Source organism: Oncorhynchus mykiss, chromosome 17, assembly GCF_013265735.2.
Source record: "Oncorhynchus mykiss isolate Arlee chromosome 17, USDA_OmykA_1.1, whole genome shotgun sequence".
Classification (NCBI taxonomy): domain Eukaryota; kingdom Metazoa; phylum Chordata; class Actinopteri; order Salmoniformes; family Salmonidae; genus Oncorhynchus; species Oncorhynchus mykiss.
Genome location: NC_048581.1, coordinates 1510323 through 1526727, shown reverse-complemented (window position 1 = coordinate 1526727; position 16405 = coordinate 1510323). Strand labels below are relative to the sequence as shown.

The following is a 16405-nucleotide window of genomic DNA, read 5'->3' as shown; positions in this document are numbered from 1 at the left end:
GCCTGTCTTCCCCCTCCACAGATAAACCTGTCTCTCTCTCTAACCCGTCATTCTTCCCCCTCCACAGATAAACCTGTCACTCTCCAACCCGTCTGCCTTCCCCCTCCACAGATAAACCTGTCTCTCTCTAATCCCGTCTGTCTTCCCCCTCCACAGATAAACCTGTCTCTCTCTAACCCCGTCTGTCTTCCCCTTCCATAGATAAACCTGTCTCTCTCTCTAACCCGTCTGTCTTCCCCCTCCACAGATAAACCTGTCTCTCTCTCTAACCCCGCCTGTCTTCCCCCTCCACAGATAAACCTGTCTCTCTCTCTCTAACCCCGTCTGTCTTCCCCCTCCACAGAAGCCCATGTCTGAGATCAGGAGCACCACTCTAACTCAGGTTGTGTTGAACTGGACTCTGGCCGAGCTGGCCGGGAACTACAGGTCCCAGGAAGACGAGCCAGAAGACTGGACGGAGGACATATTGGACGTAGAGGACTGGTATGACCATGTAGTGGTGCCTGTTCTCCGCCGTGTCCTGCCCACCGACCAGACGCACATACCTGGCAGCCTCAAGGCCGTTTTCCACAAAGTGTTGTGAGTAAAATGTTCACTAAAGATAGTGACAACTACAGCACTAGAGACAGAAACATAGGTAGTCTCAAACGTAGAGCCAAAAGACCCGGTGTAACAGTGTAGCGCCCGTCCCTCTCCTCGGTTGGCTCACCCCCCTCCCCCTCCTCTCCCCTGTAACTATTCCCCAGGTTGGCTCACCCCCCTCCCCCTCCTCTCCCCTGTAACTATTCCCCAGGTTGGCTCATCCTCCCCCCTCCTCTCCCCTGTAACTATTCCCCAGGTTGGCTCATCCCCCCCCCCCCTCCCCTCTCCCCTGTAACTATTCCCCAGGTTGGCTCATCCCCCCCCCCCCCTCCCCTCTCCCCTGTAACTATTCCCCAGGTTGGCTCATCCCCCCCCCCTCCCCTCTCCCCTGTAACTATTCCCCAGGTTGGCTCATCCCCCCCCCCCCCTCCCCTCTCCCCTGTAACTATTCCCCAGGTTGGCTCATCCTCCCCCCTCCTCTCCCCTGTAACTATTCCCCAGGTTGGCTCATCCCCCCCCCCCTCCCCTCTCCCCTGTAACTATTCCCCAGGTTGGCTCATCCCCCCCCCCTCCCCTCTCCCCTGTAACTATTCCCCAGGTTGGCTCATCCCCCCCCCTCTCCCCTGTAACTATTCCCCAGGTTGGCTCACCCCCCCCCCCCCCCCCTCTCCCCTGTAACCATTCCCCAGGTTGGCTCACCCCCCCCCCCCCCCCTCTCCCCTGTAACTATTCCCCAGGTTGGCTCATCCCCCCCTCCTCTCCCCTGTAACTATTCCCCAGGTTGGCTCATCCCCCCCCCCCCCTCTCCCCTGTAACTATTCCCCAGGTTAGGTCACCCCCCCCCCCCCCCCCCCCCCCCCCCTCCCCTGTAACCATTCCCCAGGTTGGCTCACCCCCCCCCCCCCCCCCCTCTCCCCTGTAACTATTCCCTAGGTTGGCTCATCCCCCCCCCCCCCCCCCTCTCATTTAAGAGGCAAATAGTCCCAATTATAGTGTCAAACATGCTGACAGATGAGGCTAACATAAAACCACACATGTCCAACATAGTACCATACTCCCAGATGTAGCTAGTACCAAACATAAAACCATACTCTCAGATGTAGCTAGTAGCTAACATAAAACCATACTCCCAGATGTAGCTAGTACCAAACATGTCCAACATAGTACCAAACATAAAACCATACTCCTAGATGTAGCTAGTACCAAACATAGTACCATACTCCCAGATGTAGCTAGTACCAAACATAGTACCATACTCCCAGATGTAGCTAGTACCAAACATAGTACCATACTCCCAGATGTAGCTAGTACCAAACATAGTACCATACTCTCAGATGTAGCTAGTACCAAACATAGTACCATACTCCCAGATGTAGCTAGTACCAACCATAGTACCATACTCCCAGATGTAGCTAGTACCAAACATAGTACCATACTCCCAGATGTAGCTAGTACCAAACATAGTACCATACTCCCAGGTGTAGCTAGTACCAAACATAGTACCATACTCCCAGGTGTAGCTAGTACCAAACATGTCCAACATAGTACCAAACATAAAACCATACTCCCAGATGTAGCTAGTACCAACCATAGTACCATACTCCCAGATGTAGCTAGTACCAAACATAAAACCATACTCCCAGATGTAGCTAGTACCAACCATAGTACCATACTCCCAGATGTAGCTAGTACCAAACATGTCCAACATAGTACCAAACATAAAACCATACTCCCAGGTGTAGCTAGTACCAACCATAGTACCATACTCCCAGATGTAGCTAGTACCAAACATGTCCAACCATAGTACCATACTCCCAGATGTAGCTAGTACCAAACATGTCCAACATAGTACCAAACATAAAACCATACTCCCAGGTGTAGCTAGTACCAACCATAGTACCATACTCCCAGATGTAGCTAGTACCAAACATGTCCAACATAGTACCAAACATAAAACCATACTCCCAGGTGTAGCTAGTACCAACCATAGTACCATACTCCCAGATGTAGCTAGTACCAAACATGTCCAACATAGTACCAAACATAAAACCATACTCCCAGGTGTAGCTAGTACCAAACATAGTACCATACTCCCAGATGTAGCTAGTACCAAACATAGTACCATACTCCCAGATGTAGCTAGTACAAAACATAGTACCATACTCCCAGATGTAGCTAGTACCAAACATAGTACCATACTCCCAGATGTAGCTAGTACCAAACATAGTACCATACTCCCAGATGTAGCTAGTACCAAACATGTCCAACATAGTACCAAACATAAAAACATACTCCCAGATGTAGCTAGTACCAAACATAGTACCATACTCCCAGATGTAGCTAGTACCAAACATAGTACCATGCTCCCAGATGTAGCTAGTACCAAACATAGTACCATACTCCCAGATGTAGCTAGTACCAAACATAGTACCATACTCCCAGATGTAGCTAGTACCAAACATGTCCAACATAGTACCAAACATAAAAACATACTCCCAGATGTAGCTAGTACCAAACATAGTACCATACTCCCAGATGTAGCTAGTACCAAACATAGTACCATACTCCCAGATGTAGCTAGTACCAAACATAGTACCATACTCCCAGATGTAGCTAGTACCAAACATAGTACCATACTCCCAGATGTAGCTAGTACCAAACATGTCCAACATAGTACCAAACATAAAAACATACTCCCAGATGTAGCTAGTACCAACCATAGTACCATACTCCCAGATGTAGCTAGTACCAAACATAGTACCATACTCCCAGATGTAGCTAGTACCAAAACATAGTACCATACTCCCAGATGTAGCTAGTACCAAACATAGTACCATACTCCCAGATGTAGCTAGTACCAAACATAGTACCATACTCCCAGATGTAGCTAGTACCAAACATAGTACCATACTCCCAGATGTAGCTAGTACCAAACATAGTACCATACTCCCAGATGTAGCTAGTACCAAACATGTCCAACATAGTACCAAACATAAAAACATACTCCCAGATGTAGCTAGTACCAAACATAGTACCATACTCCCAGATGTAGCTAGTACCAAACATAGTACCATACTCCCAGATGTAGCTAGTACCAAACATAGTACCATACTCCCAGATGTAGCTAGTACCAAACATAGTACCATACTCCCAGATGTAGCTAGTACCAAACATGTCCAACATAGTACCAAACATAAAAACATACTCCCAGATGTAGCTAGTACCAACCATAGTACCATACTCCCAGATGTAGCTAGTACCAAACATAGTACCATACTCCCAGATGTAGCTAGTACCAAAACATAGTACCATACTCCCAGATGTAGCTAGTACCAAACATAGTACCATACTCCCAGATGTAGCTAGTACCAAACATAGTACCATACTCCCAGATGTAGCTAGTACCAAAACATAGTACCATACTCCCAGATGTAGCTAGTACCAAAACATAGTACCATAGCTGATGCAAGAAAGTCACTGATCATGATATTTACTGACCGTTACTGACGATCTGTGTTGTGTTCTATGTTAATTGTCTCTACTATGTCTCCGTAGCTACCTGAACTCAGACATGGACAGCATGGACAATGACAATATGCCCCAAGACATATGTAGCATCACCCTAGAGGAGAAGTCATGTGGGGTGAGTAGTTACAGCCATCTATATATCATGTCATATATAGTTCATGTCATCTATATATCATGTCATCTATATATCATGTCATCTATATATCATGCCATCTATATATCATGTCATCTATATATCATGTCATCTATATATCATGTCATCTATCTATAGTTCATGTCATCTATCTATAGTTCATGTCATCTATATATCATGTCATCTATATATCATGTCATCTATATATCATGTCATCTATATATCATGTCATCTATATATCATGTAATCTATATATCATGCCATCTATATATCATGTCATCTATAGTTCATGTCATCTATATATCATATCATCTATATATCATGTCATCTATATATCATGTCATCTATATATCATGTCATCTATCTATAGTTCATGTCATCTATCTATCATGTCATCTATATATCATGTCATCTATATATCATGTCATCTATATATCATGTCATCTATATATCATGTCATCTATCTATAGTTCATGTCATCTATCTATCATGTCATCTATATATCATGTCATCTATATATCATATCATCTATATATCATGTCATCTATATATCATGTCATCTATCTATCATGTCATCTATCTATAGTTCATGTCATCTATCTATAGTTCATGTCATCTATCTATCATGTCATCTATATATCATATCATCTATATATCATGTCATCTATATATCATATCATCTATATATCATAGCATCTATATATCATGTCATCTATATATCATGTCATCTATCTATCATGTCATCTATCTATAGTTCATGTCATCTATCTATAGTTCATGTCCTCTATATATCATGTCATCTATAGTTCATGTCATCTATAGTTCATGTCATCTATATATCATGTAATCTATATATCATGTAATCTATATATCATGCCATCTATATATCATGTCATCTATAGTTCATGTCATCTATATATCATATCATCTATATATCATGTCATCTATATATCATGTCATCTATCTATCATGTCATCTATCTATAGTTCATGTCATCTATCTATCATGTCATCTATATATCATATCATCTATATATCATGTCATCTATAGTTCATGTCATCTATATATCATGTCATCTATATATCATGTCATCTATATATCATGTCATCTATCTATCATGTCATCTATCTATCATGTCATCTATAGTTCATATCATCTATATATCATGTCATCTATAGTTCATGTCATCTATAGTTCATGTCATCTATATATCATGTCATCTATATATCATGTCATCTATAGTTCATGTCATCTATATATCATGTCATCTATATATCATGTCATCTATATATCATGTCATCTATATATCATGTCATCTATAGTTCATATCATCTATATATCATGTCATCTATAGTTCATGTCATCTATATATCATGTCATCTATATATCATGTCATCTATATATCATGTCATCTATCTATCATGTCATCTATATATCATATCATCTATATATCATGTCATCTATAGTTCATGTCATCTATATATCATGTCATCTATATATCATGTCATCTATATATCATATCATCTATATATCATGTCATCTATAGTTCATGTCATCTATATATCATGTCATCTATATATCATGTCATCTATAGTTCATGTCATCTATATATCATGTCATCTATAGTTCATGTCATCTATCTATAGTTCATGTCATCTATCTATCATGTCATCTATATATCATGTCATCTATCTATCATGTCATCTATCTATAGTTCATGTCATCTATCTATCATGTCATCTATATATCATATCATCTATCTATCATGTCATCTATATATCATGTCATCTATATATCATGTCATCTATATATCATGTCATCTATATATCATGTCATCTATCTATCATGTCATCTATCTATAGTTCATGTCATCTATCTATCATGTCATCTATATATCATGTCATCTATCTATCATGTCATCTATCTATAGTTCATGTCATCTATCTATCATGTCATCTATATATCATATCATCTATCTATCATGTCATCTATATATCATGTCATCTATATATCATGTCATCTATATATCATGTCATCTATATATCATGTCATCTATCTATCATGTCATCTATATATCATATCATCTATCTATCATGTCATCTATATATCATGTCATCTATATATCATGTCATCTATATATCATGTCATCTATATATCATGTCATCTATCTATAGTTCATGTCATCTATCTATAGTTCATGTCATCTATCTATCATGTCATCTATATATCATGTCATCTATATATCATGTCATCTATCTATCATGTCATCTATCTATAGTTCATGTCATCTATCTATAGTTCATGTCCTCTATATATCATGTCATCTATATATCATGTAATCTATATATCATGTAATCTATATATCATGCCATCTATATATCATGTCATCTATAGTTCATGTCATCTATATATCATGTCATCTATATATCATATCATCTATATATCATGTCATCTATAGTTCATGTCATCTATATATCATGTCATCTATATATCATGTCATCTATCTATCATGTCATCTATCTATCATGTCATCTATCTATAGTTCATGTCATCTATCTATAGTTCATGTCATCTATCTATCATGTCATCTATATATCATATCATCTATCTATCATGTCATCTATCTATCATGTCATCTATCTATAGTTCATGTCATCTATCTATAGTTCATGTCATCTATCTATAGTTCATGTCATCTATATATCATGTCATCTATAGTTCATGTCATCTATATATCATGTCATCTATATATCATGTCATCTATATATCATGTCATCTATATATCATGTCATCTATCTATCATGTCATCTATAGTTCATGTCATCTATAGTTCATGTCATCTATAGTTCATGTCATCTATATATCATGTCATCTATAGTTCATGTCATCTATATATCATGTCATCTATATATCATGTCATCTATATATCATGTCATCTATATATCATGTCATCTATCTATCATGTCATCTATAGTTCATGTCATCTATAGTTCATGTCATCTATAGTTCATGTCATCTATAGTTCATGTCATCTATAGTTCATGTCATCTATAGTTCATGTCATCTATAGTTCATGTCATCTATAGTTCATGTCATCTATATATCATGTCATCTATATATCATGTCATCTATCTATCATGTCATCTATAGTTCATGTCATCTATAGTTCATGTCATCTATATATCATGTCATCTATAGTTCATGTCATCTATATATCATGTCATCTATAGTTCATGTCATCTATATATCATGTCATCTATAGTTCATGTCATCTATATATCATGTCATCTATATATCATGTCATCTATCTATCATGTCATCTATATATCATGTCATCTATATATCATGTCATCTATATATCATGTCATCTATAGTTCATGTCATCTATAGTTCATGTCATCTATATATCATGTCATCTATATATCATGTCATCTATATATCATGTCATCTATCTATCATGTCATCTATCTATCATGTCATCTATCTATAGTTCATGTCATCTATCTATAGTTCATGTCATCTATCTATCATGTCATCTATAGTTCATGTCACCTATATATCATGTCATCTATAGTTCATGTCATCTATATATCATGTCATCTATAGTTCATGTCATCTATATATCATGTCATCTATATATCATGTCATCTATATATCATGTCATCTATATATCATGTCATCTATAGTTCATGTCATCTATATATCATGTCATCTATAGTTCATGTCATCTATATATCATGTCATCTATAGTTCATGTCATCTATATATCATGTCATCTATATATCATGTCATCTATATATCATGTCATCTATATATCATGTCATCTATATATCATGTCATCTATATATCATGTCATCTATATATCATGTCATCTATATATCAAGTCATCTATAGTTCATGTCATCTATAGTTCATGTCCTCTATATATCATGTCATCTATAGATCATGTCATCTATCTATCATGTCATCTATATATCATGTCATCTATATATCATGTCATCTATATATCATGTCATCTATATATCATGTAATCTATATATCATGTAATCTATATATCATGCCATCTATATATCATGTCATCTATAGTTCATGTCATCTATATATCATATCATCTATATATCATGTCATCTATATATCATGTCATCTATCTATCATGTCATCTATCTATAGTTCATGTCATCTATCTATCATGTCATCTATATATCATATCATCTATATATCATGTCATCTATAGTTCATGTCATCTATAGTTCATGTCATCTATATATCATGTCATCTATATATCATGTCATCTATCTATCATGTCATCTATAGTTCATGTCATCTATAGTTCATGTCATCTATATATCATGTCATCTATATATCATGTCATCTATATATCATGTCATCTATCTATCATGTCATCTATCTATCATGTCATCTATCTATAGTTCATGTCATCTATCTATAGTTCATGTCATCTATCTATCATGTCATCTATAGTTCATGTCATCTATATATCATGTCATCTATAGTTCATGTCATCTATATATCATGTCATCTATAGTTCATGTCATCTATATATCATGTCATCTATAGTTCATGTCATCTATATATCATGTCATCTATATATCATGTCATCTATATATCATGTCATCTATATATCATGTCATCTATATATCATGTCATCTATATATCATGTCATCTATATATCAAGTCATCTATAGTTCATGTCATCTATAGTTCATGTCCTCTATATATCATGTCATCTATAGTTCATGTCATCTATCTATCATGTCATCTATATATCATGTCATCTATATATCATGTCATCTATATATCATGTCATCTATATATCATGTCATCTATATATCATGTCATCTATATATCATGTCATCTATATATCATGTCATCTATATATCAAGTCATCTATAGTTCATGTCATCTATAGTTCATGTCATCTATATATCATGTCATCTATATATCATGTCATCTATATATCATGTCATCTATATATCATGTCATCTATAGTTCATGTCATCTATATATCATGTCATCTATATATCATGTCATCTATATATCATGTCATCTATATATCAAGTCATCTATAGTTCATGTCATCTATAGTTCATGTCATCTATATATCATGTCATCTATATATCATGTCATCTATATATCATGTCATCTATATATCATGTCATCTATAGTTCATGTCATCTATATATCATGTCATCTATATATCATGTCATCTATATATCATGTCATCTATATATCATATCATCTATATATCATAGCATCTATATATCATGTCATCTATATATCATGTTATCTATAGTTCATGTTATCTATATATCATATCATCTATATATCATGTCATCTATATATCATATCATCTATATATCATGTCATCTATATATCATGTCATCTATATATCATGTTATCTATAGTTCATGTTATCTATATATCATATCATCTATATATCATGTCATCTATATATCATATCATCTATATATCATATCATCTATATATCATATCATCTATATATCATGTCATCTATATATCATATCATCTATATATCATATCATCTATATATCATATCATCTATATATCATGTTATCTATAGTTCATATCATCTATATATCATGTCATCTATATATCATGTCATCTATATATCATATCATCTATATATCATATCATCTTTATATCATGTCATCTATATATCATGTCATCTATATATCATATCATCTATATATCATATCATCTATATATCATGTCATCTATATATCATGTCATCTATATATCATATCATCTATATATCATATCATCTATATATCATGTCATCTATATATCATGTCATCTATAGTTCATGTCATCTATATATCATATCATCTATATATCATGTCATCTATATATCATGTCATCTATAGTTCATGTCATCTATATATCATATCATCTATAGTTCATGTCATCTATATATCATGTCATCTATATATCATATCATCTATATATCATGTCATCTATATATCATGTCATCTATATATCATGTCATCTATATATCATATCATCTATATATCATATCATCTATATATCATGTCATCTATATATCATGTCATCTATAGTTCATGTCATCTATATATCATATCATCTATATATCATGTCATCTATATATCATGTCATCTATAGTTCATGTCATCTATATATCATATCATCTATAGTTCATGTCATCTATATATCATGTCATCTATATATCATATCATCTATATATCATGTCATCTATATATCATGTCATCTATATATCATGTCATCTATATATCATGTCATCTATCTATCATGTCATCTATCTATAGTTCATGTCATCTATCTATCATGTCATCTATCTATATATCATGTCATCTATATATCATATCATCTATATATCATATCATCTATATATCATGTCATCTATATATCATGTCATCTATATATCATGTCATCTATATATCATGTCATCTATATATCGTATCATCTATATATCATATCATCTATATATCATGTCATCTATATATCATGTCATCTATATATCATATCATCTATATATGTCGTCTATATATCATATCATCTATATATCATGTCATCTATATATCATGTCATCTATATATCATATCATCTATATATCATGTCATCTATATATCATGTCATCTATATATCGTATCATCTATATATCATATCATCTATATATCATGTCATCTATATATCATGTCATCTATATATCATATCATCTATATATGTCATCTATATATCATATCATCTATATATCATGTCATCTATAGTTCATGTCATCTATATATCATATCATCTATATATCATGTAATCTATAGTTAATGTCATCTATATATCATGTCATCTATATATCATGTCATCTATATATCATATCATCTATATATCATATCATCTATATATCATATCATCTATATATCATGTCATCTATATATCATGTCATCTATATATCATGTCATCTATATATCATATCATCTATATATCATGTCATCTATATATCATGTCATCTATATATCATGTCATCTATATATCATGTCATCTATATATCATGTCATCTATATATCATGTCATCTATATATCATATCATCTATATATGTCATCTATATATCATATCATCTATATATCATGTCATCTATATATCATGTCATCTATATATCATATCATCTATATATCATGTCATCTATATATCATATCATCTATATATCATGTCATCTATAGTTAATGTCATCTATATATCATATCATCTATATATCATGTCATCTATATATCATGTCATCTATATATCATGTCATCTATCTATCATGTCATCTATCTATAGTTCATGTCATCTATCTATCATGTCATCTATCTATATATCATGTCATCTATATATCATATCATCTATATATCATATCATCTATATATCATGTCATCTATATATCATGTCATCTATATATCATGTCATCTATATATCATGTCATCTATATATCGTATCATCTATATATCATATCAACTATATATCATGTCATCTATATATCATGTCATCTATATATCATATCATCTATATATGTCGTCTATATATCATATCATCTATATATCATGTCATCTATAGTTAATGTCATCTATATATCATGTCATCTATATATCATGTCATCTATATATCATATCATCTATATATCATATCATCTATATATCATATCATCTATATATCATGTCATCTATATATCATGTCATCTATATATCATGTCATCTATATATCATATCATCTATATATCATGTCATCTATATATCATGTCATCTATATATCATGTCATCTATATATCATATCATCTATATATCATGTCATCTATATATCATGTCATCTATATATCATGTCATCTATATATCATGTCATCTATATATCATGTCATCTATATATCATGTCATCTATATATCATATCATCTATATATGTCATCTATATATCATATCATCTATATATCATGTCATCTATATATCATGTCATCTATATATCATGTCATCTATATATATCATGTCATCTATATATGTCATCTATATATCATATCATCTATATATCATGTCATCTATATATGTCATCTATATATCATGTCATCTATATATCATGTCATCTATATATCATGTCATCTATATATCATATCATCTATATATCATGTCATCTATATATCATATCATCTATATATCATGTCATCTATAGTTAATGTCATCTATATATCATATCATCTATATATCATGTCATCTATATATCATGTCATCTATATATCATATCATCTATATATCATGTCATCTATATATCATATCATCTATATATCATGTCATCTATATATCATGTCATCTATATATCATGTCTTCTATAGTTAATGTCATCTATATATCATGTCATCTATAGTTAATGTCATCTATATATCATGTCATCTATAGTTAATGTCATCTATATATCATGTCATCTATAGTTAATGTCATCTATATATCATGTCATCTATAGTTCATGTCATCTATATATCATATCATCTATATATCATGTCATCTATAGTTAATGTCATCTATATATCATGTCATCTATATATCATGTCATCTATAGTTCATGTCATCTATATATCATATCATCTATATATCATGTCATCTATAGTTCATGTCATCTATATATCATATCATCTATATATCATGTCATCTATATATCATGTCATCTATCTATCATGTCATCTATCTATATATCATATCATCTATATATCATATCATCTATATATCATGACATCTATATATCATATCATCTATATATCATATCATCTATATATCATATCATCTATATATCATGTCATCTATATATCATGTCATCTATATATCATATCATCTATATATCATGTCATCTATATATCATGTCATCTATATATCATGTCATCTATATATCATGTCATCTATATATCATGTCATCTATATATCATGTCATCTATATATCATATCATCTATATATGTCATCTATATATCATATCATCTATATATCATGTCATCTATATATCATGTCATCTATATATCATGTCATCTATATATATCATGTCATCTATATATGTCATCTATATATCATATCATCTATATATCATGTCATCTATATATCATGTCATCTATATATCATGTCATCTATATATCATGTCATCTATATATCATGTCATCTATATATCATATCATCTATATATCATGTCATCTATATATCATATCATCTATATATCATGTCATCTATAGTTAATGTCATCTATATATCATATCATCTATATATCATGTCATCTATATATCATGTCATCTATATATCATATCATCTATATATCATGTCATCTATATATCATATCATCTATATATCATGTCATCTATATATCATGTCATCTATATATCATGTCTTCTATAGTTAATGTCATCTATATATCATGTCATCTATAGTTAATGTCATCTATATATCATGTCATCTATAGTTAATGTCATCTATATATCATGTCATCTATAGTTAATGTCATCTATATATCATGTCATCTATAGTTCATGTCATCTATATATCATATCATCTATATATCATGTCATCTATAGTTAATGTCATCTATATATCATGTCATCTATATATCATGTCATCTATAGTTCATGTCATCTATATATCATATCATCTATATATCATGTCATCTATAGTTCATGTCATCTATATATCATATCATCTATATATCATGTCATCTATATATCATGTCATCTATCTATCATGTCATCTATCTATATATCATATCATCTATATATCATATCATCTATATATCATGACATCTATATATCATATCATCTATATATCATGTCATCTATATATCATGTCATCTATATATCATGTCATCTATATATCATATCATCTATATATCATATCATCTATATATCATGTCATCTATATATCATATCATCTATATATCATGTCATCTATATATCATATCATCTATATATCATGTCATCTATATATCATGTCATCTATATATCATGTCATCTATATATCATATCATCTATATATCATATCATCTATATATCATGTCATCTATATATCATGTCATCTATAGTTCATGTCATCTATATATCATATCATCTATATATCATGTCATCTATATATCATGTCATCTATATATCATGCCATCTATATATCATGTCATCTATAGTTCATGTCATCTATATATCATATCATCTATATATCATGTCATCTATATATCATGTCATCTATATATCATATCATCTATATATCATGTCATCTATATATCATGTCATCTATATATCATGTCATCTATCTATCATGTCATCTATCTATAGTTCATGTCATCTATCTATCATGTCATCTATCTATAGTTCATGTCATCTATATATCATGTCATCTATAGTTCATGTCATCTATATATCATGTCATCTATAGTTCATGTCATCTATATATCATGTCATCTATATATCATGTCATCTATATATCATGTCATCTATCTATCATATCATCTATATATCATGTCATCTATATATCATGTCATCTATATATCATGTCATCTATCTATCATGTCATCTATCTATAGTTCATGTCATCTATATATCATGCCATCTATATATCATGTCATCTATAGTTCATGTCATCTATATATCATATCATCTATATATCATGTCATCTATATATCATGTCATCTATATATCATGTCATCTATATATCATGTAATCTATATATCATGTCATCTATATATCATGTCATCTATATATCATATCATCTATATATCATGTCATCTATATATCATGTCATCTATATATCATGTCATCTATCTATCATGTCATCTATCTATAGTTCATGTCATCTATCTATCATGTCATCTATCTATAGTTCATGTCATCTATATATCATGTCATCTATAGTTCATGTCATCTATATATCATGTCATCTATAGTTCATGTCATCTATATATCATGTCATCTATATATCATGTCATCTATATATCATGTCATCTATCTATCATATCATCTATATATCATGTCATCTATATATCATGTCATCTATATATCATGTCATCTATCTATCATGTCATCTATCTATAGTTCATGTCATCTATCTATCATGTCATCTATCTATAGTTCATGTCATCTATATATCATGTCATCTATAGTTCATGTCATCTATATATCATGTCATCTATAGTTCATGTCATCTATATATCATGTCATCTATATATCATGTCATCTATATATCATGTCATCTATATATCATATCATCTATAGTTCATATCATCTATATATCATGTCATCTATATATCATATCATCTATATATCATGTCATCTATATATCATATCATCTATAGTTCATGTCATCTATATATCATATCATCTATATATCATGTCATCTATATATCATGTCATCTATATATCATGTCATCTATATATCATGTCATCTATATATCATATCATCTATATATCATGTCATCTATATATCATATCATCTATAGTTCATGTCATCTATATATCATATCATCTATATATCATGTCATCTATATATCATGTCATCTATATATCATGTCATCTATATATCATATCATCTATATATCATATCATCTATATATCATATCATCTATATATCATGTCATCTATATATCATATCATCTATATATCATGTCATCTATATATCATGTCATCTATATATCATATCATCTATAGTTCATGTCATCTATATATCATATCATCTATATATCATGTCATCTATATATCATGTCATCTATAGTTCATATCATCTATATATCATATCATCTATAGTTCATGTCATCTATATATCATATCATCTATATATCATGTCATCTATATATCATGTCATCTATATATCATGTCATCTATATATCATGTCATCTATAGTTCATGTCATCTATATATCATGTCATCTATATATCATGTCATCTATATATCATGTCATCTATAGTTCATGTCATCTATATATCATGTCATCTATATATCATGTCATCTATATATCATATCATCTATATATCATGTCATCTATATATCATGTCATCTATATATCATGTCATCTATATATCATATCATCTATATATCATGTCATCTATATATCATGTCATCTATCTATCATGTCATCTATCTCTAGTTCATGTCATCTATCTATAGTTCATGTCATC

The 16405-nt window shown here is 31.3% G+C and overlaps 1 protein-coding gene across 1 annotated transcript in view; it reads left to right on the top strand.

Annotated features, from left to right (window-relative positions):
• LOC110517612 overlaps nt 1-16405 on the top strand; it is a gene marked incomplete at its 3' end in the record, with an annotated part of 114625 nt that overhangs the window by 13638 nt on the left and 84582 nt on the right. Inside the window, 2 exon segments of the mRNA XM_036948267.1 lie at nt 344-579; nt 4138-4225. Coding sequence (XP_036804162.1) covers nt 344-579; nt 4138-4225 — 324 coding nt within the window.